Genomic DNA, 26,703 nt, shown 5'->3' on the forward strand with positions numbered 1-26,703 from the left:
CACCGGCTGAAGTATCTAACTCACATTTGGGTTTCCCTACATAAAGGAGAGTAAGTTCCGAGTGAACCATGAGATTATTTGACATCATTTCAAACAAAGCAAGTGCACGGAGGGGCAAACTGCAAGAAATTCTGGATTATAGACATTGCAATATAATCCAGAATTATCTTTGAAACCGAAAATTCTTGCAAAGACTTCTTGCAATGTGTATGTATTTGAGAACCTGCTTTCCAGGCCCTGTTCTTAAAACCAAGTATGTTTTGTCTCCACAAATAATAACCGGTAGCAAGCTCAATAGTTCTTAGCCACACTAGAACTTTCAAAAGTCCACCCCACCCCCAAAACACCTTATCACTTCCGAGTCCCTTCAGAACCCTGGCACCGGGCTCAGCGGTCCGCCTGTCCCCAGGGAGGAGGAGCGCCCCAGGGCCCCCCGGCAGCCCGGGCCACGCTTCGCGGGTTACTCGCTCCGCCGGCCTCTGCCCGGCGGGCAGCGCCGCGCTCCGCGGGAAGCGCGAGGCGCTGTGCGGGGCCTGCGCGGGTCCAGGCACCTCCGCCTCTGCGGGCGCGTGTCAGGAAAGGCAAGGGACCGCCTGCGGGGAGCGCAGCGCCGCACGCCCTCCGCCCCCCGGAGCCTCTCTCCACCACCCGCCTCGCCGAGGCGAGGGCAGCTCCCTGAGCCGCAGGGAGACTCCCCGGAGGAAAGGGACCCCTGGACGCCTTCCATCTGTGAAGACCCGTGGGGCACCTTCGGGCAGGGTTCTGGGCTCCGGGCACAGGCTGGAGACCCTGGGGCGGGCTCTCCTAGGGACGCGGCTGCCTTCGGGACCCGCCACTGTGCCGACCACCCCGCGTCACCCCCGGCCGCGGGCGGCGGCACCGCCTGAGGCCAGACAGAGGGCGGGCGCGGCTGTGGAAGGGGCGGCCCGGGGCCGGGTTGCCCCGGCAGGGAGCGGCCGGGAGGAGCCGAGACTCCGCCCAGGGCGGGCGCGGCGGCCACGTCAGTCCCGGAGCTGCCCCGCCCCGCCCCGGCCCAGAGCCGGATCCCGCCGCGGGCCGCCCTTCCGCCCGGCGCCGGGGTGGAGGCGCTGCCGTCCCATGCTGCTCCGCGCCCGGCCCGCTCCCGCCGCCGGCTCCGCGCCGCTCTGAGCCGCCGGCCGCCGCCGCCCTCCCTGCAGCCCGGTAAGCGCCGCGCCGCTTCCTGGGAGCCCGCCTGGCACCGAGGCCGCGCCGGTGGGGAGGGGACCGCGCGGCCACCCCGCCCCGGCAGTCCCTCGCCGCACGCCCCGGCTCCCGCCGCAGCCCGGCCGCCCCCTGGGGCTCTTACTGCCGGCCTCGCCGCGGCGGGCGGCCCCCGGCGGCCCTCCCTCCCGGCGGCGGCATCTCCGCGCCCCGCGGGTCCCCTCCGCTGGGGCGGGTCCAGCCGCGGGTCCTCGGGTCGAGCGCGGGCGGCCCCCGGGGTCTGCCCGACGGTACCTGCGAGGGGCGCCCGCCGCCTCCTCGGCGAGCAGCCCCCCGCCCCGCAGCGGCTGCTGCCTCCGAGCGCCCCGGTCCTTTCGGAAGAAATGTCCTCCTGCGGTACTAAAAGTAAGTTTGAAAGAAAAGTGAGCCCTAGTAAAACCGCTTTTTTTAGTGTGGTAGAAGCGGCTGGTATTTAGTGTCATTCAGCAAAGCTTTGCATGGTTACTTCATTCACAATACACACAATAGAGAGATGTCCGTCACTTGTGCGGTCGTCAGAAAGCAGGTAATCGGCCATCAAGAAACTTAATGTTCGTGTGCAGTCTGCACAAGCTGGCAATGGGGTTCTTTACTAACGTATATTTATTGAATAAGCAGGAAAATGTACTTAATTGCTTCTTCCTCTCTTTTCTTATCGGTTGTAACTTTTGCAAGACCTGTGACATGAAGTAGGACAACCAGCATTTTGAAGAAGCTCTGTCACAAATACGGCTGTATCTCTGAAGAGTGGCGGATTTACCGGAGACTTCTTCCCAAAGCCTACTTGAATTGGAACCTGTAAATTTTCCAAAAGCTTCATAATGGAGTTCTTAGTATCCAAAGGAGATTATATTAGATATTTCAAAAGATCTTTATTGCTAGTTTTAGTATGTGTAATAGTTCTTGTGTGCACTGATCAGGACTACTATAGTTTACTCGGAGTAACCAAAGAGGCAAGTAGTAGAGAAATACGACAAGCATTCAAAAAACTGGCATTAAAGTTGCACCCTGATAAAAATCAGGTAAGTTACATCTTTAACGGGTCAAAGCTGTTGAGTTAATGGATCTTAATATTTTAAAAAAAAGTGGTTTTAATTTATCTAAAATGTTTCTCTGTTCTTGTGAATTAATGTAACCACCTGATAACATGGTTCAGCTCAGACTCGCTGAAGAGAAAATTTCCAGAAAGGCATAGACTGAACATATATGGTTGTGTTGAATTTGGGCCATATTAAATTGCTTTAGCAAAAAAAAAAAATCAAGATAATTTATTTTGTGATTATATTTTTGTAAATAGATGAAAATTTATGTCTGTACCCTATTACCTTGTTGGTAAACTGATGAGTTTGTCACTTTCCATTGAGCTTAGGGGAATTTACTGTTTCCCTAACGTGAAGTCTCATCTAAGCAGCAAACGCCACCAGCCTGTATTGAGACATCAATCTCCAAGTATCGAATAGGACTGCCAAGGCCTACTGAGGGAGGGTAATAAGGAGCTCTAGAATAACTAGAGAGAGAAGACTGGGAATGGCTCCATCTGTGCTACCATATTTTCTGAAGTACAAAGAAATCACTTTTAAATTTAAACATCATCAGTTTTTCCTCAAGATTTCCTGAAATAACGAGAAATTCACAGGAAATATGAGGGTCTGTATCTTTATACATGCAACTACACCTGCACGGAGCCCAGAAGACAGTAATGTTCCATATGAGCTCAGGGCCCTCCTGCACAGAGTATGTTGAAGCCTCTGAGGCGCTAATGTTTGTAATGGGTTTGAACATGGCAAAGCTCAAAGAGAAAGCCAAATCTCAACAGTTAGAAATGCCAACTTGTAGCTATTAACTGCAAGTTTTGCTTTCCCTGTGTCGATACCTTCAAACTTAATAACATTTTGGGTCAGATTCTGTAGTTTCCAAGTATGCAAATACTACTAGAGATTTTTCAACAGTTATTTTCAACATTAAAGATTATATTTAGAAGATGAAGCCATTACACAAATTCCATAATGGTAATTAATTTCCTGTGTATCTAGGTAAATAAGTCAAGAATCTTCAAGAAAAAGTGTCTTTTGAATGAAATGTGTAAGCAGAAGTTAAAAGGGTGGGAGAGTGCTGCAGATTTTGCTCACAACTGTTATACTGCACCAGCTCAGAACCCAAACTGAGGTTCAAAATATGTCTGCAGATTTTTCACCATTCTAATTCTAAAGCTACCTAGAACCAGAATGCTTTTTAAACAAAAAAGGGGGCCTCTGTCTACACCATAAAATAAGAAGGCATGAATCTGTCTTTATAACAGATTTTCAAACTGGATGAGTAGGTACTCTAGGGGAGTAGAAAAGAGTATAAAGGAAATGGTAAGTCTTCATTCTTGACTACTTATTTCTTTTCTTGCATTGAAGAAAGAGAGTTGAAAGAAGAGGGATCACTGGAGAATGTAACAGTCTCCTACCAGCTCACTTTGTATTTCAGTTAGTACGTTAGTGAGGATGAAGAAATGAGGAGAAGATGCATCTGGCTTCAAGAAAGGAAAATTTTACTGTAGTTTGTTTGCAGATCACTGTGTAATGTCTGCTTCCATCACAACTGACATCTTAAGTAGGAATATAAAAATATTTCCAAATATTATTTTCTCAGCATTATACGTACAATATGGTTTATTAATTAGTTACTAATTATAGTTTTCCTTGCCTAGAATGATCCAAATGCACATGAAAATTTTTTGAAAATAAATAGAGCATATGAAGTACTTAAAGATGAAGATCTACGGAAGAAGTATGATAAATACGGAGAAAAAGGTCTTGAAGATCAGCAGCAAGGAGGTCGTTATGAAAGCTGGCACTTTTATCGCTATGATTTTGGTGAGTTATGATATATGTTTGTGATTTGCTTAAATCCGTCACAAATGCAATATTCAGATCTGTAACAGATCTTTTTACACATTAATGACTGCTGTTTTTCTTATTTATACAATAGAGATTATAGAGATTTATACAATTTATACAGTTAGAGATCAGTAAAGAGGTAGTAGAAAATGAAAAAATAACAGAATCATATCTAAAACGATCTTGAGACAAGTTATTTAATGCTTATCTCAACAAATTTTAGGTAGCCGTAGGGAAAGGCTGGGGTGAACCATTCTCAGAGCTGCTTTAACAGGAGTAAGCTAAAATAGGGAGCTGAGGAACATGGCTTGATTGATATGAAAGAAAAAGCTGAAATGAACCTCCACCATGGCAAAATTTTTTTCTGGTGTAGTTTGATTTAGTATGTCACAATCTCTAAAAAATTAATGTCTGTACAAATTGAAACTGAATAAACCAGAGGTGCAACTATCACAGGAAAATATGGAAATTATCCTAGAACTTCTTCAGATAAAGAGATTTAAGAAATTATATCTGCCTGAAGTTGCACTGCTTGATTGAGAAATGATATCCTTGAATATCTGTTAACCAGCCATTTGGAGAGTATCTATAGCTGTATTTTTACGTTTTATATGTGTGTGTGTATATATATATATAAAAATACAGATATTTTTATATATGTATGGGTGAGTGTATGTATTATATTACATGATATGTAAATGGATAGTAATATAAAAAGTACCTTGGCACCTCTAGAAATTAATTTCTCTATTTATTTGCATGTAATCCTTGTATACCTCAGGTGAAATGGCATCTCACCATGTTAGGTACTGTAAAAGATCTGTAGCCATAGTAGCATAATATAATGATATCTAATAGTATTTTTGGTATCTCTGCACTGCCTTTCTTGAAGTAGTAGACTTTCTATAGTGATGTTATAGGTAGGACTGGTTAGCTTTTTAGAAAAAGCGGTCTTCCTTACCTTTATTCTGTCCACTTTATTCCACTGCGTTCACACCTTGGTTAGTGGGAAAGCTTGTGGCTGAAACACCTTTGTGATCTAAATAGTTTAGATAACCAGAGGCTGAGAGAAGTGAAAGCTTACAGACACTACATATAACACTCTCACTGAGAGCTGAAGCTTCTTGAATTTTAATCTGACAACCGGCTGATGTTATTTCTAATACTCTTGCCATAACACTGGTAGTTCAAGTTCTCTGCTCACTCAGTGGCTGGTCTACTAAAACACCAAAAGAACTGCTCTATTCTGATGGTGGCTTCTTGCAGCATGAGGGTGTGGGAGTTAGCAAGAGATTAAACTAAGTTTACTTATTACTAAGCAAATACAGCTTTGTTGTAAAAACTTATCTTTGCGAGCTTACTATTTAAGGGTACGGTCTTCTGTTTTCTGTCTTGTGAATAAGATGATAGTTTGTTTCTTCATTGTGAAGATGGCAAAAATAAAAAGCAATCGTTGGGTTTTTTAATAGGTATTTATGATGATGATCCTGAAATTATAACGTTGGACAGAGGAGAATTTGGTAAGTTTTAAATAAATAACTATTTGTTTGACCACAGGGCAACCCAAAGTAACAATTTTTACATTCTGAGCTGTATATCTATAGATTTCTATTACATATCTAGGCAAAAAAACTGTCAGAAAATCCTCAGATGAGAAAACAAAACCAAAAAAAACCCCCTTAACGCTTCCTGGTAAACGCTAGTTAGCAAACAGATCAATATCAATAAACAGTTTAGATTAAGTTTGAAAGATATTTTTAGAGATCTGTAAGAGGAAATTATTTGAATTAAAATTTTGTTTCTCCCAATTTATTATTACTACTTTTTCTATTAATTTTTTTCTGTGTAATCCGGTCTTGCACAGAGGTTCAAGACCAGAAGGTGATACCAGATACTAAAAACCACAGCTAAGCAAAACAAGCTCAGGAAAGATAATTCTTTCAGTGAGGATGTCATCCAGTTTTTTTCTTTTAAAATTATAGCCAAGATGTTTATAACTAAAAGAGACTAGAGAGAAAAAATACTGGATTTTGTGTGATTTTTTTTTTTTTTTTTTTTTTAAATCTGCATTTTGAGTACAGTTTCCTTTGCACGGACTAGAGCTACGTGCTGAACCAGTTTTGTAAACTTTTCTGATAGCAGAACCTCATGATGGTCTCGATGAGAACCTGGTCTTGCTTTGGCTAATTGATTTGCAGAATCTACACATTCCTTAGTTGTCTTGTTTGTGCGGATATTTTAATATAGGCAAATACAACTTAGAAAATTCACTATAAAAATTATGTCCAAAAATGGAGAGTCTGAAAGCCATGTAATTCAAGCTGATAACCACTGTGTGTGTATATTTTGTTGCTGTTGTTTTCTTTTATAAGCAAGAGTATTTAAATATGTTTCCCTTGGCTTATCTAGTAATTATATTAACTGGGATTTTTAAATTGCATTTTCATGTATTAGACAGGGACCCTACATAAAAAGATTGCCTAGTGGAACCCAGAAAATACATAAAGTGATATATGGAAATGGAAAGTTCTAGTAGGTAAAAGTCTTTTAGAACTTGTATTTTGTTTTTAAGGTAATGGAACATAACCTAGCTGAAATGTATGATAGTGTAATCTGTAGACAGTATGTTTATTGTTAATTAATGGAACAGATGTTGAAAGTCAGGGTGCTGATATCCTCTGAAATATGACTTTTCTGCACTTGCCTAGAGCAGCGAGTTTGTGCAAGTGAGGTGCAATCTTTATCCCATCTGAATTACTGTTACTGTGTCTGACATTAATACTTAATTCAGCTTACTTAATTTTGGGGATAACAATATAGTAAAAATGCACATTCTAGATATAACTACATTGTAGATGTGCATTACTTACAATTCTCTTCTCTCCATCTAGATGCTGCTGTTAACTCAGGAGAGCTGTGGTTTGTGAATTTTTATTCTCCTCGATGCTCCCACTGCCATGAGTTAGCACCTACGGTATGTATAACAAGCAAATTAACTCTGAAAATTCATTGGTTTTAACAGCATAAAACTTAATGAAGTGGATTTTTACACTGAAGCTGAAACCAAAGACAAGAATTTAAATGCCATGAATAAAACGTGCTGATTTTTCATTATATCTTTATAGGAAAATATCCTCCTTTTTTTTCCCCTTTTGTCTAGTGGAGAGAGTTTGCTAAGGAGATGGATGGAGTAATACGCATTGGAGCTGTCAACTGTGGAGATAATAGAATGCTTTGTCGAATTAAAGGGATTAACAGTTATCCCAGTCTGTATGTTTTCAAAACTGGAATGGTGAGTGATAAAATTTTAGAAGCATTTTTAGGAAGATTGAAATCTGGAAGAGTATTATTTCTCTAATACTTGTTCAAGCGTTATATAAAGATCTTTCTTTTTAATATATTACTTCCTTTTAATAAATTACTTTTTCTCTTCCTTCACCTTGGTTGAATTAATTTAGGAAGTTAACTTCAAAAATAGAGAAGTGGCTTATACAGTGGTTTTTTGAACCATTTTACCATGCAACAAGCACTTCTGATTTGGGAAGATACTGTCGGCGGTGTGCTGTAGCAAAGCGACAAGTCTGCTTAAACAGTTTCTCTTACAGTATTGTAATGGACTTTTCAAATACAAAGAATAGTCTGTGGTTTTGAGTCTAAAGAATATGACCACGTACCTAAAGAAACTTGGAAATTCCTTCCACGATATTTCCTCCATGCTAGCTGCATTACGTACATCATGCTTTATAGCAGTTTGTTAAGTAGTGGTGCCAGGGGTGGCGTACAAATTGCACTTGAATAGTTGGGTACGTTTTGACAAGGATAAGATTTGAGAGGTTGAACGCAGAGATTGTGCATATACTAAATGGACTGATGGAAGCAATTTTTATGTAAATAGAAATATAATCATTGGGAGTTGGTGTTTCTAAGGCTAAATTATCCTGGTGTTGCTGGACTAGGAAAGAAATTACATTACAAAATTTAAACAGAAGATAAATTTCAACCATTCCAATATGGGAGGGAGAGAACAATTAGAGCTAAGGTTTGGGGGGGGTTGGGGGCCCTGCAGTTGCATAAGCACTGTTATAAAAAAACAGTAGGGTTTGGGGGTGGCTTTTTCTTTTTCTTTTTTCTTTAGATTTTATAAACTTTGTTCTTTGTTTTCTGTAGCAACCAGTGAAATATTATGGAGACAGGTCAAAAGAGAGCTTAAAGAACTTCGCCATGCAATATGTTACAAGCACAGTCACTGAGTTATGGGCAGGTAATGTTCACTTATTTTGCTTGAGGTGTTCTTGAAATTGCTTTTACAATATAAAATATGGCAGAAACTAGGTCTACAACTGAATCTGTCAACTATTGCTAAGTGTTATTTTTAAGATAAAAACAGTTTACTGAATTGGCTCATATAAATATAAAACCTGGTTTCATAGTCAAGTTTAGCTAGTCACAAACTGATGCAAATTGTTTCATTCTTAGGAAACTTTGTCAGTGCCATTGAAACTTCATTTGCTTCTGGTGTTGGTTGGCTGATCACCTTCTGTGCTGAACGTGGGGGTAGGTGTATTCAATATTTTTCAAATAGGGTAAACAAAAAAAACTTTTGATAGTGGCATAATCCCTTTTGCTTTTAATAAAAAGTTGCAAAACATCTTAGATGATCACAGTATTTTGACTGTGGGTCATTTAAGCTCAGTTTTAGAGGCAGTTTGACAAAAAGGACATTAATAGATTATGCTATTGTGCTTCTGCAATGTCACGTGAGTCATTAAAGCAGCGCTCAAGTGTGACCTCTCAGGAAGGGAACTGGCAGAACAGGCCTTTATTTTCAGTTTCCAGCTCAAGATCAAATGACAGATACTGCATAGGTGCATGCCAGCTTGTCATGATAGCTGAGTAGAAGAAAGGACGTACCTCCCCTTTAAACCACCAATACGCAAAAATTAGCTGAATATTTTCTCTGAAGAGGTTTGGACCTAGTAATTGGCTCTTACCACTGATGCCATGACAGTGTTTAGATTTACATTATTTTTTCTATCTGTTTGTCACTGCCTTTCTTGGGATCAGTATTGGATACAATATATGAGAAAGTTGCCTTCATTAGCTGGTAGAGCTAAGTAAATGTGCTACACCTTTGACAAACAAAGATTTCTTGGTTTTTATGAAGAGACCTTTGTTCTGTGAACTGAATAACCAGAGCTGCACTCTTGGATTTACATTTGTAAAAGGCTTGATTTCAAGTTGCAGTCCTTTTGTTAAGTTTTCAACTTTGGTCCAGTTAAAGTGAGATTGATGCATCTTCTTATTTCGGAAAAAAATCTGCATCAGAAGGTCAACTATTCAAACTCTGGATGGGTAGTTAGAGCATATAATGTTTTTATTATAGTGAGTTATTATTTGAATCACAGAAAATTGATATTTCCATTGAAATCTCATTCCAAGATGGTATGTAGTTACCTCTTGTGGGTTCTTTTTAAACATTAAGATGAAATTTGAAAGGTCAGTCTTAGTATAGCAAATAATATATTAAAATTTTTAAAATGAGACATCTGTGTTGATCCCTGAGCAAGGGAACATTATTCATGTTATTTTTAACTTAAGAGTAGAAAACCATCAAGTGCTGATTACTAGATGTTACAACTTAAAGTCACTGAAATACCAGAAGAATAGTCAGGAAGCATGGCTCTTGAAATAGCATACCTTTGTAGGGAGGAAAGGGGTAATTCTAGGCAATAGTAGGTTTAGTGCATTAATAATTTGAAGTTTTATGTTTGTAAAGAAATCATTTTTATTTTGCAGATTGCTTGAGTTACCAAACACGCCTTAAGCTAGCTGGCATGTTGGTAAGCAGCATTTCACTTTGAAAGCATTACCTGTTATATTTAAAACAACAGAAGAGAAAGCATCAAGTTGTAGCTAAAACTCTCACGGAGTTTAGTGGAACCAAGATTTCACCCATTAATTTTCAAAGAGTGAAATATTTTGACTTAGTAGCTATTGGAATAACAATAAATTTTTAAATAATTTTCTAAAATATGAATGAGTATTAACTAATGAATTACAGTGTCATTTCTTTCTATTTTCTAAATGTTGTATATATTTGCTTATGTTGAGATTTTCAAAATAATTTCTGAACCTGAAATTAAAAAATACTCTTTGGTTTTGTTTTTGTTTTTGTTTTGTGGTGTGTGTTTTTTGTTTTTTTGTTACAGGAAGGTCTTGTTAATGTAGGCTGGATGGACTGTGGCACCCAGGGTGAGCTTTGTGATAATTTAGATATCTCATCTAGTACTACAGCATACTTTCCACCTGGAGCCACCATAAATAACAAAGAGAAAGGAGGTGTTTTGGTACGAATGTTTCTCAACCATTCTGTATCTAGATAAAATAAAGTGATGACAGTGACAAATGAATGTATAAATAATTTCCAGATTGATCATGTGCAACTGAAAAGATGCTTTTTTCTTCTTTCTTCTAAGCTTATACGCCCTGGTATGAGTTTATATGCCTCCTGGCTTCTAAGGCAGGGATCCCTGGAGGTGGTCCCCAGTTTGCTGGTATGCTGGGAGAGTGAGCAGGTGCACACTGCAGTAGCAGCAGCATGTAGTACTGCCTAGCCACCTCCTCAGGAGCCTCCCTGAGCAGCTGTGGGAATCCAGGGGTGGGATGTGCTCTGTGACAGGCCCAAGAGCTAGTTCTAAAGCTGCTACCCAGCTACCCTGGGCAAGCTTTGGGAGTCTCTTCTAAGTAACAAGTGATAGGACAAGAGGAAATGGCCTCAAGTTGTGCCAGGGGAGGCTTAGATTGGTTATTAGGAAAAATTTCTTCACCGAAAGGGTTATTAAGCATTGGAACAGGCTGCCCAGGGAAGTGGTTGACTCACCATCCCTGGAGGTATTTAAAAGATGCGTATATGTGGTGCTGAGGGACATGGTTTAGTGGTGGATTTGGCAGTGTTAGGCTAACGGTTGGACTTGATGATCTTAAAGGTCTTTTCCAACCTAAATTATTCTATGATTTGCCATGTGCCCCCAATTTTTATTCCAGAAAGAATATGCCCCAGCTATCACAAGTTAGAGAAATGCTGCTGTGAAGGGAGTACTGACATGTGTGATAAAAGTACTCCTACGATGTCTGTCGGTACGGATTATGCTGTTTGGCTCTATTCTAATATTGCAACCTCCTCCTACATTTGTATGGGAGACATTTCTCAGTTTGAAGCACGGCTTGTTCCTTTATTGTCACTACTGTTACCTTTAAAAGGAGGAAATTAATTTGTAACCTACCTACTTTCGACCTTGTAACTTACCAACTCTGAGTTACTGATTCATATAACTTCCTAAATTTTAAAAATTACTGAAACTTAAATATCTGTACAGTGGAGTTAAGGAAGGCTGTAAGACTAGATTGGAGATCTTGTAAACTTGATTGTAAAATTTGGCTTGAAATTTGAATTTGAGACTTCTAGCCCCTGTTTTGACAAAATATGATGTCTTTAATATTGTAGGAAAACAAACTAAAATGCATTATTCTGAGATTGATGTTTTTGAAATTACATGTACTAAAAAGAAGTTGATCAAATAACATACATACTCTTCAGTTGATGGAAAGGAACAAATCAGAATATTTTCCCTGACACTTTGACTACTAACCATCAACAATCAGTTGTATATTTTTGTATATGTTGTATATGTTTGTAATTCCTTATAATAAACACAGCTAACTTTCCTTCCTAGTTTCTTAACTCCTTGGATGCCAGAGAAATATATCAGGAAGTAATGCAGCATCTGCCAGACTTTGAAATTATCTCTGCAGCATCATTAGAGGTAAATTTTAAAAAATTTTAAGACTTCTTTAAATAATGTATTTTTATATTTTTTTATCATTACGTTTTACATTTTTTCAAATCCTGTTGACACAGCAACCTAGTATTTATTTAACTGAAAATTATTATTTTTTTTTTCCTCTGTAGCCAGAATTGTTTAACGTTGTTTGTCTGTGTTTACTTTTGTTTAGCAAAACAACTAAAGTAAGGGGTGGGGGTGTATTTAATAGGAAGATAGAAAACAACAGAAATTGCCAGTGCAGCTTACTCTGCAACTGTAACTTTGTAGTTAATTTTTACATCAACTACACTTGTAGAGAATTTAATTTTAAATGTATTTTGTCAGTAATGCAAAAAAGAAAAAAGACCTTATCATGGATTAACAAGTAATATATGAACAGAAATTAGAAGTCATAAAAGTTACTCATCTCTTGGAGAGAAAAAAAGACGAAACCTCTTTTCACACCTGTAGTAGCACTTAGCAGCTTGATCTACAATAGGAAATGCACATGGAAACAAAAAGTATAGAGGGTGTTGTGGTTTGAGCCCAGAGGGCAACTGACCACCACGCAGCCATTCACTCACCCCTTCCCCTCCCAGTGGTGGGAAGGAGAAAAATGAATCAAAAAGCTCCAGAATGGAGACAAGGACAGGGACGGATTGCTCACCCATTAAGTCACAGGCAAAAGACAGACTTATTAGGGGAAGAAAAAGAGCATCATATTAATTCACACACTAACAAAACCACTTAACAGACAGAATGGAACAGTGAGAAGTGTTACCATATCTTAAAAACACCTCGCCCCACCCCTCCCTTCTTCCCCGGGCTCAGTTTTGTTCCCGATATCTCTACCTCCTTCCTCAGTGACGCAGGGGCAGGGGATGGACGGTGCTGTCAGTCCTGCCACTTCTTCCTTCAGGGTTGGGGGGAAGCACTCCTCTGCATTCTTCCCCCTGCTCCACGTGGCATCCCTCTCACGGGAAATAGTCCTCCACAAACTCTCTCCATTGTGAGTCCTCCCCGTGGGTGCATTCTTCTCAAGATGCTCTGGCATGGGTCACCTCCATGTGTTGCAGTCCTCCCAGCACTGAGCTACAACAGTGGGGGCTGCTGCTTCACATAGTCCTGCGGGTGTCTGCTCCACCGTCGACCTCCATGAGTGGCAGGGGGGATGGCCCTGATGTCTCACCATGGGATACAGGGGGGTGCTCTGGTCTGGCACACCTGCCCCCTTCCTCCTCCTTCCTTCCACTGACCTCAGTGTTCGCATAGGTGTCCTTATAACTTGTCCTCAAAGTTCCCCACCCTCTCTCAGGTTCCCCTTCTTAAATATGTTATCACAGAGGTGCAGCCAGTGTCACTAATTGGCTCGGCCTTAGCCAGAGGTGGGTCTGACTTGGAGTCGGGGGAGCTTTCAAGAAGCTTCTCACAGGGGACCACCGCTGTAGCCCCCTCCCCTGCTACCAAAAACCCTGCCACACAAACCCAGCACAAGGGTAGCGAGTAGCCAGCTTGTTTTCAGGCTTTTTCCTGCTTATGATGCTGTAAAAGGAAGTTTAGTGGAAGGACTACATGAAAGAATTTATTGAGTGGAGGAGGTCACTCAGAGATCAGATGAATAACTGGGTATTTGCCCTTATAAAATGAATTTACAAGTTGGTATAAGTTGGGAATAATTTTTTTTTTGTCTGTGTTTTTGTTGTGGTTTTGTTTTCCATTCATTTAAAGGACCGTCTGGCTCATCACCGATGGCTGCTTTTCTTCCAGTTTGGGGAGAGCGATAAATCAAATGTAGAGGAATTTAAGAAACTTAAATTTTTGCTTAAAGATGAACATATTCAGGTAAGACTGCTCACTCATCATGTTAAATACCATTTACATTCAGAAAACAAGTCTTTTTTCATTAATATTAGTTGTTATGTCACCTCTGGTACTGGAAGAGATATACTATCATGTGGTAGATCTGTAGTAAAGCTTTTAATTTCAAGCAAGCAGTGAAGTTTCTCCATACAGTTTGAATAATTTAAAAGTAGTTAGGAAAGATCTTTTAAATCTGCTCTCTCATGGAAAATGTTGCAGATCCCATTCAGGTAACAATTAAAAGTTAACACTTCAACACCAAATTGATATATGTGAAACTGTGTTTGAATTATTCACAAAACCCTATCATTATCTTTGAAAATTTTCTTAATAAAAAGAAAACAAATTCAAACTTTGTACTAAAGACATATGGATTGTGTTATTCTATAAGGTATTTGCTTGACTAGAATAATTTTAATGTCACATTTAGGTGTGTCTTTGTTCCTTGCTCTTTTATTTGGAGGGGGGGAAAAAGAGTATTCTTCAAGGTTTTATTCCCAGTTTTGACCTTTAAATTAAAAATCAGCAAGCAACCTAATATAGCTGTGCTAGTAGTTTTCCTCAAACATCATAGTTTGTCTTAAGATCTCTGTTTATAAAAAGGCTACTACTCCATATATTTACTTTTATTTCCGAACCCTTAATGCCTTTCAAAATATGTTATTCTATATAAATTAGGATGCCTTAATTAAAATGGCACTGTCTGTTAAATAGGTTGGCAAGTTTGACTGTCTTTCTTCACCAACCATCTGCAGTAAACTATATGTCTATCAGCCTTGTTTAGCCGTCTTCAAAGGAAAAGGAACTGGAGATTATGAAATTCATCATGGTAAGGGAAACTTTGGCAAGTTTAAATCATTACATAATCACTTTGAGATGACACTGTCTTCGGCAAACTGCATTTGTTTTCCCAAAGAACAGTTTTATAGTTTTAATATTTGCTATCTTTCCTCTGACCTTACTGTAGCCTTGCACAAACTTACTTCGGTTTGTTTTCTTTTTTCCTGGGTGACCAGTGATCAGATGCCAAGAGATGTATTTTTGTCTTTACTATCCTGTCTATTTCAACATCATTTACATAATTACATACAAATGAAATCTCTGAAGCTGATCAGGACAGTGTCTGTTTTGGGTGGGATAACCAAAGAATGCTGTAAGGCACGCCCTTCATAGAGGCTTAACCTGCTAGTTATACAGTGCTGCTAACTTGAGAAACTTGGATTTGATTTCATGTGTCACTGCACTAAAATTAATTCCATGTTTGGTGATTTCCATCCAAGAAAATCTATACTGAGACATTTACCTCGCTTTCACTTCCAAAGTAGCAATTTCCTTCCAGGAAAGGTTGGAACTGTACTGCTGTGTACCAGTGAAAGGATTCAAAAATGCTGGTTGAAGAAGAATGGAGCCTGAAGCAAAACTGTAGCTTGCAGCAATAGGTGTAGCTTCATCCAGAATGCAGCACAAGGCAATTACGCAAGATGAAGTTCTCATTTCTCAGCTTCTGAATTATTAGAAACAGCTTGCCAGATTTAAGTCAAAACCTCAGTACTGTAACAAAGGAGAAAGGAGAAAAGTTTTCTCCTACTTAAAAAAGATTAGTCGTATCTAAGGGGGAAAGGTGATCCCATACATCTAATGATTGCTGCTGGGAAAAGCCTTCTGTACTCTTTGCAATTTCGACTCCTGGAGATAGGCCAAGAAAGGGTCATATACATAGAGCATTTTTAGATCTTTTTGTAATGGCATAGATTACAAATAGTGTAAGAGAAATACATTGGACTACAGTACGTACATTCTTTTCTGAATGCTTTGTTTTACTATTTACAAAATAGATGGCGTCTAGAACATTTGCCAAGTTATCTTGCTCCAGTATTTATAACAATATAATACTCAGAAGAATCAGGCTTTTTTACAGGCTGTGTTGAAGGGCTTCAACAGTTTAAAATCTAAGAACAGTAATAAATCTTGTTATTGTCATTGTGCAGTGAGTTCAGATTTAATTAGCCTGAAGTTCTTGGTTCATTTCAAGACACAAGCGCTTGTTTCTGCTGAAAAATATGTACGTGAAGGGTATGAAGAGACATGATCTTTGCTCACTGGAGCTGTGTCAGCAGGAAGTTCAGTTACATCTAAATAGCTGTGATTCATCCGTATCACTTATTTTGCTTGAAGTCTTCACTGTGTCAATAGCTTTGCCAAGGCAAGTGTATCTAGAATGGTAACTTTAATTCCAACAAATACTAGTAAGATGGTAAAACAGCCAATAGTCCAGTCACAAAAAAAGTCATTTTGTTTGACAAAAACATATTTTGTCTTGAATAAAATATTTATTTGGCTAATATTGGGTAAATATCCAGTTTAATATTTAGCCAAATATCAACAACCTAGAGTGTGTCTTACCTGTGCAGGTTTGGACAGTTTAACATTGCCTTCCTGAGAAAAAGCAAGACAGTACTTGTTTAATTTATTTAAGCAGGCCATGTCTAAAGATCAGTCAAGGGAACTGAAGGACTCCTGTTGCTATCACCAAGTTTTTTAATGAGATCTCTCATAGGGAAAAATAAAGATTCTTTTCTGCTTTGTTCTTTGAAGGAAAGAAGATCTTATATGACATTGTTGCATTTGCCAAAGAAAGTGTCAACTCTCATGTTATTACACTGGGACCTCAGAATTTTCCTGACAAAGAGAAGGAACCATGGCTTGTGGATTTCTTTGCACCGGTAAATATTTAATAGCTACATTTCCCTTCTTCTAAAATCTGTTATGTAATTATGTAGCAAAATACTAGCAGTATCTTGAAGGTGTCCCTCAGCATCATGAGATGGTAGTGTAATTTCTCATTCCTTGGCAGCACTAATTCCTAGATTGTGTGGGGCTTGTATTTAGTGGACTCTGTTGTCACAGCAGCATATTATTCATCTCAAACAGCTTAGTTCTCATGAGAGACAACTGTGGAGAAAGCAATTGCACTTAACTTGCATTTTGTTTTCTAGTGGTGTCCTCCTTGTCGAGCTTTGTTACCGGAGCTGAGAAAAGCATCAAAACATCTTTATGGCCAGCTTAAATTTGGAACACTAGACTGTACTGTCCATGAAGGACTTTGCAACATGGTAAGCTGCAGGAACTAAAAAATAAATAATCCTTTCAAAGAATATTATTTTCTTCTGGTAGGGTGATGGGGCAGATAATGCTTGTTCTTTAATACTACTCTCTTAAAGTGTAGTACACCTAACAGGACACTTGTTTCATAATTTTTTTCAAAGGAGCAAGCTATGTAACCACTACAGATAACATATCAATGCAAAATACAGGTCACATTTTGCTCTGATTTCATAGTGTTATTGGAAGACTCAGGAAGTGTCAGAATTTAATAATTCCTGGGTTTTTTAAGAGAAAAAAAGAATTTAAGCAGACCCAGAAAGTTTGGTTTTTCCCGTGTGTCTATAGATACATGCATTCTTTTTGTTCTTCACACAGGAGGATAAAAATCAGTAAAACATTTAAAAGTAGAAGTTTATATTGAAATACAACACTTCTTGAAGATGTCTGAAAAACCACTTCTAATTCACCCTGACTTTGCTTTTTGTGTTGTAATGCTTAAGTGTAGAATCAATTTCAAATTTAAAGTTTATTACTTAACAGTTTACACCTCTTAAAGATACGGTAATTGAATGAAATTATTTTTTTTAAATCTTGATCAATTTTCCATGTTTAAATCTGCTTAACTTTTGCTCCACTGAATTTATTGTGGTAGAAATTATTACTTTTTCTGAATTCCAGAAAATACTACATTTTGACAGCTTTCCTGCAACTGCACATTGTATTGTTCACAAGAGTTTTTTATGGTAGAATGTTTGTATTTATCTTTAAAATGTGAATGTCTTAATACACATTAAAAATGAGCAAATAAGGACAAGCTTTTTACAGTTTTATTTAGATGTGTTTACACACTGAAGACATCAAATCATGGAAGCATCTGTGTTCAATAGTAAACAATACAGTTGTTCATACAGTACAGGTGTTTCTACCCGAAGACTAGGAATAGCTTTAAAGTTAAGGCTTAGAAAGCCTGTGGAGTAATTCCTGTATTTGTAGAACACGGCAAAAGAGCTACTGTCTGGTTTTTTTTAATTCAGAACAAACCATGTCATCTCTGAATACAGGTGACACCTTTTCTGTACTGATTTGTAGTGGTTTCAAACTCCCATCTGCATGCAAGTCTGAGAAGTTGTACTGTACAAACTAATACCAATGGCAGTTAAAGGAAGGTACAAGAAACCTAATCATTCCTTGCAATTTCTTACTGTTTTGTTAGCATAACATTCGAGCTTATCCAACAACAGTTGTGTTCAATCAGTCTGATGTTCATGAATATGAAGGACATCACTCTGCTGAGCAGATCCTGGAGTTTATAGAGGTATGTAAATTATAATCCTTGTTGCAGTCATGCTCTGTATGCAGCTCATTCACAGATGTGTTCTTTAGTTGGAAGACTTTAAGATTTTTTTTTTTAATTAAATAGACTAGTAAGATAAAAAGTGAAAAAACCTTGGGCAAGAAAAGTGATACAGCAACTGTCAGTCTGGGATGTGACACCTAATGAATTCTGTGAGATCATTAGCAGAAACTGACAGTCCCTTTCAATCTGCAAAGTAATAGTAATGTTTTCTATCTCGAGAGAGGATATAGGAATTAAAAGTATGGAGGGCTGTGATATTAAGGTGAAAACGCCTCATGTCACACTTTGATGTAGGAGGAAGTTCACATTTTTGTCAATTATCTTACTGCTCTCCACACAACCTTCTTAGCTGTTTCTTGAACTTCCATAACTCACAGAACTGTGTATCACTGGTACTCTTCATTGTTGCTGCCAGAGTTCTGGCACCCATCTTCCCTCCAGCATTCAGGTTCTCTCACTGCTACATCCGCAGGCTATTTTCCACTTTTGAAAAGACTGTTCATTCTCTCCGGGTAGCCCAGGTAAAGCAGGTTTGAGAGCACATGTGCAGGAACAGGTGGAGATCAGTCTTTTTCAGTTGATATTCAGAGGCCCCTAGTGCACCACATGTATTCTTCTGCATCCCAGCCTAAATAGCATGGTTGAGTCTCATAATGCTTGTCCTGGCCAGGTAAGCTGAATTTCTTGCCTTTTGCCTCCCTTTATGTAGAAGAGGCAGAAAACCTCCCTTTCACAGCCTGGCTGTATTTTTTTTTTTTTTTTAATAGCTTTTCTCAGCAAATCAGGCATATGATTGTTAAGTTGAAGGATGACTTTTGATGCTTCCATGCCTTTCAGTGGTGTGGAGTCTTCCCTATCACAGCAGCAAGCAAATTTCACTAAAAGAGGGACATTCTCAGAATTTGGTACAGTCTGTTTGTATGTGATGACACTAGATGTGGGATAACTTAATGTTGCAAAGTACCTGTCTATAAACTATCTTTACTTTAGGATCTTAGGAATCCATCAGTGGTTTCCCTAACACCAGAGACATTTGTTGAATTAGTTCAGAGACGAAAACGAGAGGAAATCTGGATGGTTGACTTCTACGCTCCATGGTGTGGACCTTGTCAGGCTTTAATGCCAGAATGGAAAAAAATGGCCAGGGTAAGTTACATTCAAACATGACACTTTTCTGCTTTTGTGTCCTCTTCTGTGGAATTATTGAGATGGTACAACTGCTATCTTAGAGATTTATCAGCTGAGAAAATCTAGTGATTAATATTGTGGACAAAACAGGGAATTCCTACCTGACAGTTTTATAGTGTTTCAAATACAAAGTTTTTGTTTTTCTTTTTTTTTTTTTTAAAGGTTTGGTACATTGATACTGTAATCCAGTTTTTGCTGTTGATACAAATGTGTTTTCCAAGATCTAAGAAACTTTAGAGTAACTAACTTTCCTTGATGCTTAGTGCTTTATATAGACAACAGCTCTGCATTTGTTTAAAACGAGATATGAAAAAAAATTTATCCATAAATTACATAAGAATTGGTTGAAATAACATTACTTTATTCTCAGTATTCTTTATGATCATTAGTCATCTTTAAGACAGTATATAGACCTTGGTGAAACCTCTGACTTGAATTTCAGATTAAAGGAATTCAGTGTTATCCATCTGAATTATTTCTTATATTAGGAAGATTTTTTTCTGAGATCTTTTCTTCACTGAAAGTAAATAAATGTTAAATACCATACACTCTAAGGCTGATTGTCAGTTAGCTTAATTACACATACTTCAATATGAAATTGTTGGGATTGGGGTGGGTGTTTTTATTTTGCAAGGCCATTACAGCATTCTCTCATTTATAAAGCTAATATTACTTTACTGACAGCCATATGGGTTTTCCTGGACATGTTTCCAGGAATTTGAACTAGAAACTTTGGGCCAAAAAACCCAGGGCTTTGGAAACAAGTCCATGATTTTCAGACATTTAGAACTCAGCTAGACTAGGAGTTCTAGCTAGGATTCTATATTCTGGTCAAACGTCTGTGAAGTATTAGTAGCTCCACAGTACATGTTCAGTAATGGTCAGCTTCCCTGCCAATGCCAGGTGGTTTGGGCCTCTGCAGCAAACACAGTGTGTTCCAGACGCAGGCCAACTGTGCAACCGATAGCACATCTGCCTGTACCAGAACCTGTTGCAATTACTGAGCCTATGGTATGAAACAGGATAATATGGTAGTCCTTATACTAAATAATCACACTCATGTACCTTTGAGGCAAGGTAGGTGCCTCATGAGCCACGTGTGTGCAGCTTATACTAAAATATATGTGCATGATGGGAGTGCACATGGGTGGCTGGCTCCCATTAGATACCAGTGACCCATTTACAGGAAAGAAGAAAGCCTTGGGAAATCTTGGTTTGTTTTGTTGGGTTTTTTTCCCCTAAGTGATTAAGACTTAAATTCTGAAGTATTACTGAAATTGTAGTAATGTTAATTAGCATCTTTGATCATAGGTTTTCTTGGTTTTTTCAGATGTTAAATGGATTAATCAGTGTAGGCAGCGTGGATTGTCAAAAATACTATTCTTTCTGTCACCAAGAAAATGTTCGGGGATATCCTGAAATAAGACTCTTTCCTCAAAAATCAAACACAGCTCATCAGTATTTGTAAGTAGCTTACTTCAGTTTAGGAAACATTAGATGATGTGGAACAAGATGAATACACATTTTTCTGTTGTCTAGAAAAGGTTCATCACAGCTATTAAAATAGGCTGTTGCAATATTACTGTCCTAGATGTCATTGACTTTGTTACTTCAAACTAGTGTCATTTTAGTTTGCCATTGCATTTCAGTAATTCGAAGTGAGACTGCCTTAGGAATCTTAATTTTTATGTCATCTTCTTTTTTGCCAGTTTTCTAACTTTAATTGCCTGTTAAGGTAGATGATTTAAATCATATAATATAAAAATACTATGAGGCCTAATTGAATGCAGCTTTATCTTTAGAGAATAGTGACGATCATCCTCCCTGCCAACAGTCTGTTAGCACCATTGCAAAAATTGTCCATTGTATATCTAGTCATCCCATTCATTGTATCATTAGTGTGGAAATATTAATCATTAACAAAACAAAAAAATTCTATGGGAAATAAAATCTGGCCAAAACCAAACAGCCTGTCCTCTCCATTTCACAGTACTGTTTGAAGATTCAGGGATTTCAGGAAGCACACGCATATTTAAAGATAGGTAACAATCTGAAACAGCAGATCTGTTGCTTCATTATTTTACAAATTTGAAAGTTCTATTAAACGCTGGCAGATAATAAATTGTAATTACTCTTCATCATAGTGTGTAATAGCAGACTTCAGTAGTTTTCATCATTGGACTGCTTGCTTTTATTCAGTTTTTCTAGATAAAGTTTCTCTTAAAAGTGGGCTTTTTTCCCTTGTTGAAAACAAGTAAGTTAGGGAATATGACTGTTAAGTGCCAAATTCCTAATCATGAATCAGCTGTCTCCTGCAAAAATACGGAAATTTGTCTTAAAATAGAGATCACCAAAAACTGTCAAGTCAGATTTTGACCAGGTAACTGTACTGAAAAATATTTTGTTACAAAGTTGTAAATTAATGGATATGAATCCTGAATTAATCTTTTTTCCTAACCTGTCTCTGGAATTTCAAAACTAAGCTATGTCCTGAAAGTCCAAATAATAAATCCTTAGCCAAGTAACCAGTTTGTCTGGCTTTTCTACTGTCAAATTGAGGGAAATGTATATAACTGTTTTATTGTAATGAATGAACATCAACTAGAAAATATATTAAGATATTTCAATTTAATTCTCATGTTTCTTAGAGCCTGCAATTTTATCTGGAGTCATTACCAAAGATCCTTCATTCAAAATAGTTCCAGCTATCAAAGTTTATGTGCTCCAAACCAAGTTTCTTACTCTCATGACATAAAATTTTATTTTCTTTTCTTCTCTTCATCTTCTAGTCCTTAATTCTGTATCTTTGGACTGTATTAATGAGACATTCGGATTTGAAAGCGAGCTAGAACTATATCTTAAAACATACGCATTTAAGTTCATTATTTCACCATCTCCACTCTACAGGTTTTTTTCAAATGTAAATCAAACTACTGTGCAACTAGATTTTTGTTTTCAATATTTTTACAGTAGCTACAATGGATGGCACAGAGATTCCTATTCACTGAGAGGCTGGGGATTGGGGTAAGTTACTTCATTAAACTTTGTTCACAAGCTACTTAGAGAATTTGCTTGCTTGGAAAAAATAATACTTAAATGCTACGTAAATCAAGAATTAGAAACACTCAGGTATATGTATTGCTTAATTTAATATCTTAAATTTTCCACATCTTCTAACTCAAGCTTTTAAAATGGGCAGAAATAGCATAATCCTTACTGTCCAGCCATTTTCTGAAGACCATATTATGATTTTGTCTACCACTTTAAAAAAGGGATTCTCTTATAGTACAAAGTGTAGAGTAGGGATTTCCAGATTACTAATACTCTTAACTTCAGAAACTTTTCTTGTGCTTAAAGGGAATTTGGATATGCTTAAAGTTTTGAATGGGTTATGACTGTTCTTCCTTTCCACAGATATCTACCGCAAGTGTCTGTAGACCTGACTCCTCAGAGTTTCACAGAAAAAGTTCTGAATGGAAAAGATCACTGGGTCATTGATTTTTATGCTCCTTGGTGTGGGCCTTGCCAAAATTTTGCTCCTGAGTTTGAGATCCTTGCAAGGGTAGGTTTTTAACTATATTAGTGGATTGTTATACTTGTAACAGTTAACATATAATTCATCAGCACTTTATTTTTTAGCAATCATCCAAAAATCACATACCCCAAATAAGCCTCTTTCTCATAGAAAGTCCACACTTCTAGAGCCAACATGCCAGTGGGTATTGTCTCTTGCACACACACACCCCCTCTTGAGACAGATTTCAGCTTATGATGGGGTCACCTTTGGAACCGTGACATGCCTTGCCCTGAATTCACGTAGAAGTACTCTGCTGCAGAGTGACTTCTGATACAAGTCTGAGAAGCAAGCAAGCAAGCAACTACTCTGAGAAATTGAAAAGATCTGAGCAACACTTTTTGTTTACTTTTAGCTGCACTGCTGGCTTATTCAGGTTATTTGCTTACAGTCACCCATGGAACTGTGACGTTTGTTTCTAATAAACATTTCTTTTTAGATGGTTAAAGGAAAAGTAAAAGCTGGAAAAGTGGACTGTCAGGCATATGCTCAGACCTGTCAAACTGCTGATATCAGAGCCTACCCTACTGTTAAGTTTTACCCCTACCAAGGAACAAAGGTAAAGTGTCTCCTTTTGTGTATGCTGGTGAGCAGCCACTGTTAGTAGATGTATTTCATTTCACATCAAGATATAAGAGACTATTTCTGTAATATATTAAAGTGCATTATTTAGATATTTTGAAGATACAGTAATAATCAATTTCAGTAATACTTCAGATAGGACAGTAATACAGTAATAATGCGTTATTGAAAAATAATAAATTGTAAATTAATAGAACAGTAACTAAAATGTGGGCTTAACCAGAACCAGGGTTTAATTTTGCAGGGGGGTCTCATGACAGAGTGTTTTTCAACCTTTACCAGTTCCATCACCAGCTACCAGAAGCAGGCAAAGTCTGTCTCTAAAAGAAATATGGACAATTTCATTTTGGCTAAGGAGAAATATTCTTTCAATATAACCATAGCATTTCATTATGATTCTGACTTAAGAAAATTGATAAAAAATGTTTAGTTGTGTTCTGTCTCAAAAACAAACCTTATCAAACATTTCAGTTATCAATGTGACTGAGATCAACATTTCCTACTAACAGATTAGTAGTAATGAATGAAAAAATTGAAAAGCATCCACGTAGTTCTAGGAAATTGCCATTATTTGGGTAAAACTATTAAATTTCAAGAATATTACAGGCATCTTTTAATGTATTACTGTGAAAAGAAAGTACTCAATGCATTCTGATACTCAAGCCAATTCTTTTAATTGTACTTTCCTTTTCTTTTTTTAACTGAATCTCTTATGGGAAGTTCTAGAAACCCTTCCTCGCATAATCCCATCAAATTCAATGAGACCTCTGTGGTAAAGAGTAATGGCTTTTCAGATCTCAAAAGTTGCAACCCACACTGACAGATTTCATGAACACAGATTACAAAGTGGCAGACTTTGTAATGGCTGTCTACATTAAATACTTAGCTGAATAAATGTGAGAAAATTATAACTATTTCAGGTTTCTCTAAGGATCAAGACAAAATTTGTGTAGTTTTGAAAACTAGCAGCTGAGTGGTTCCTACTATAAAGACAGTTAGCATTGATTAAACAGAGACAAAAAATATATCTATGAATCATAAATCAACCTACCTGAGCCATTGTCTTCCTCCCTGCATTCCTCTTGAATTTTATCTGAAAGCAGATTTTTCTGTTCAGTGTAGAGCATGGGTAATGTTACACAATTTTTAATTTTTTCTTTTTTTTAAGAAAAATGTTCTTGGGGAATATATAGACAGCAGAGACGCAAAAGGTATTGCTGACCTTTTGAATGAAAAATTAGAAGCAATTCAAAATAAAGGAAAAAGGAAAAAATCTAGAAATAAGGTAAGAATACTTATTGTTGGGTCTCTTGCAAAAGACTCACATCATTGTAAAGAACAGCTGTTTAAAATTACATTAGCATTTGCTCTTTGTCCGTGAAGTATTAAATGCCATATCTTCAAATAGTACAACATACATTTTAATTCCAGTCTTGTTCTGCTTACTATTATTTGTTCAAATTTGGTTCTCCGTATCCACTGAGGTAGCAGAGAATACTGAAGCTGCAACATCTGTTATGGCAAGACTTGGCAGAACTTATAGATATCTGTGGGACAGCTGTGTTAAAGATAGATGGTTGAGAGGCACTGTATCCTAAGTGTAAGCCTTAGACTAGGTTTAGCAAGCGGGCACCAAATTACAGAGGCCAATTAGTGCAAGACTGGAATTGATGTTGTAAATCAAAAGATAACACACAGTTATTAAGAAATACCCTGAATTTTATTTAAGAAACATTTGCCCAGTTGAAAAAATAAGCACTACAGAGAAATCTAAAATCACAGGGGAAAAAAAGCCCCCAATAATCTCATTTTTTTTCATTTGTACTTTGAGAGTAACTTAATTGTTTATTTTCTTGTCACTAGGATGAACTCTGAGTGGCACTGGAGGTAGATAAGATTGCAAATATTCTGAAGCTGTGAATGTAGAAGACACCATGAGGAAAATACAAGGCTGATTACATTCATGGCAGGATAAAAGAGATTAAAACTAGTTTGAGTTCACAGGCATATGTGACTGAATTCTGTTAAACAGTGGGGAGATTGAAAGCGTGTTGGTGGAGGCATTCAATGTTTCTGCAAATGAATTCTGCATGTCCCTCTTCTGATATACCAACTACAAACATTAGAGTTGACCAGAAATGTGGACTGTATCACTTTTGCCTACCCGTTTACTAGTTCCTTATGTTTTCTGTCTCTCTTCAAACATTTTTTGAATGTGGCACTCAGCCTGTGGCTGAATATGCACTCAAACCACTCTGCAATGCAGAAACACAATGAGGGATTGTCTATTTGAAAGACAAACAGTTTTACCTGATGAATATTCTGCTTTGGGGTTGCATTATTGTCTAGTCAATTGTTAAGAATTAAAATCAAGAACTGGCAGCAGGATAGATTTATTGAATTAAATTGCTCCTGCCCTTGAGTAGATCCTCTTGTGGCACTGGTGGTGGTGCCTGGATGAACAGAACTTTCAAGAGCTTTAGTGGTTTGGATTGAGTTTTATTTTTTAAATAAGAAAAAAAATCAAGGACTTCAGACCCAGTGTTTCATTGACTTTCAAAATTTTAAGTTATGCCATAGAAGCATCTGCTTAAGTTATTAGGTCATAACTTTATTGTCTTTTTAAATATGAATGTATTCTGTGGACATATTTAATCTCTTTTGCTATTACCACTTTTCCTTTCTCTGCAGACATGTTTTGGAGTTTTTGTTTTTTATATAATCTTTAGGCAAGCAGGATAGCAAGTGCCTTTTAATTTAATAATGAACACTGTACATTGCAATGTCTCCTCATTCATCGTCATAGAATTTCCACTCTTTAGGGTAACATTTTTTCATAGCTTCTCAATAGACAACAAAATGTCTGGGGTTCAAAATTGAAATGTTTCACGTTTTCAATAAAATGCTGCTGAGAACTTGTCAGATGGACTTTTCTCCCTGCTCTCCATGTATTTAGATTTGGCATGACTAGTCACTGTAGTGTGAGTATTATGAATTTGTAAATATGTTATCTACAAGTAATTTATTTTATAAAGCAGGTAGCAAGAAATAAAAGGAAGATATTCTAGTGACTTTGAGACATTCAAATGCTTCTTCCCCTGTGTTCAG

The 26,703-nt window shown here is 37.8% G+C and overlaps 2 protein-coding genes across 14 annotated transcripts in view; one reads left to right on the forward strand and one right to left on the reverse strand.

Annotated features, from left to right (window-relative positions):
• Positions 1-1,071: 1,071 nt before the first annotated feature.
• On the forward strand, positions 1,072-26,666 carry DNAJC10 (DnaJ heat shock protein family (Hsp40) member C10). Of its 2 annotated transcripts, none has more exons than XM_074829291.1 (23): positions 1,072-1,182; positions 1,897-2,243; positions 3,917-4,082; positions 5,576-5,626; positions 6,998-7,080; positions 7,267-7,398; positions 8,274-8,367; positions 8,583-8,660; positions 9,903-9,946; positions 10,316-10,453; positions 11,840-11,929; positions 13,658-13,771; positions 14,504-14,618; positions 16,385-16,512; positions 16,786-16,902; positions 18,108-18,209; positions 19,242-19,397; positions 20,770-20,903; positions 22,410-22,463; positions 22,854-23,001; positions 23,453-23,572; positions 24,764-24,880; positions 25,459-26,666. In XM_074829291.1, the coding sequence occupies exons 2-23, from the start codon at positions 2,043-2,045 to the stop codon at positions 25,468-25,470; spliced, it is 2,394 nt and encodes a 797-aa protein (XP_074685392.1). In that variant the 5' UTR covers positions 1,072-1,182; positions 1,897-2,042; the 3' UTR covers positions 25,471-26,666. The 2 variants fall into 2 exon arrangements, with proteins under 2 accessions (XP_074685392.1, XP_074685391.1); XM_074829290.1 differs by lacking the exon at positions 1,072-1,182 and adding an exon at positions 1,417-1,587.
• PIKFYVE (phosphoinositide kinase, FYVE-type zinc finger containing) overlaps positions 17,708-26,703 on the reverse strand; it is an 86,694-nt gene continuing 77,698 nt past the window's right edge. For 11 of the 12 annotated variants that reach the window (XR_012623819.1, XR_012623821.1, XR_012623820.1 and 8 more), the window contains 2 exons: positions 24,647-24,688; positions 17,708-19,365 (listed from right to left, as the gene is read on the reverse strand). The gene's annotated coding sequence lies outside the window, so the exon portion shown is untranslated. Of the gene's footprint in view, positions 19,366-23,578; positions 23,916-24,646; positions 24,689-26,703 lie in introns of those variants that run through there. The other variant, XR_012623817.1, reaches the window with a different exon arrangement.

This window comes from Strix aluco, chromosome 6 (assembly GCF_031877795.1).
Source record: "Strix aluco isolate bStrAlu1 chromosome 6, bStrAlu1.hap1, whole genome shotgun sequence".
Classification (NCBI taxonomy): Eukaryota; Metazoa; Chordata; class Aves; order Strigiformes; family Strigidae; genus Strix; species Strix aluco.

Bases quoted from the DNA above. Each gene is read 5' to 3' on its own strand.
- DNAJC10 (XM_074829291.1), top strand. From the start codon at position 2,043: ATGGAGTTCTTAGTATCCAAAGGAGATTATATTAGATATTTCAAAAGA. The intron at 7,399-8,273 runs GTGAGTGATAAA...TGTTTTCTGTAG, and splicing joins ATGTTTTCAAAACTGGAATG to CAACCAGTGAAATATTATGG. The intron at 19,398-20,769 runs GTAAGTTACATT...TGGTTTTTTCAG, and splicing joins AATGGAAAAAAATGGCCAGG to ATGTTAAATGGATTAATCAG.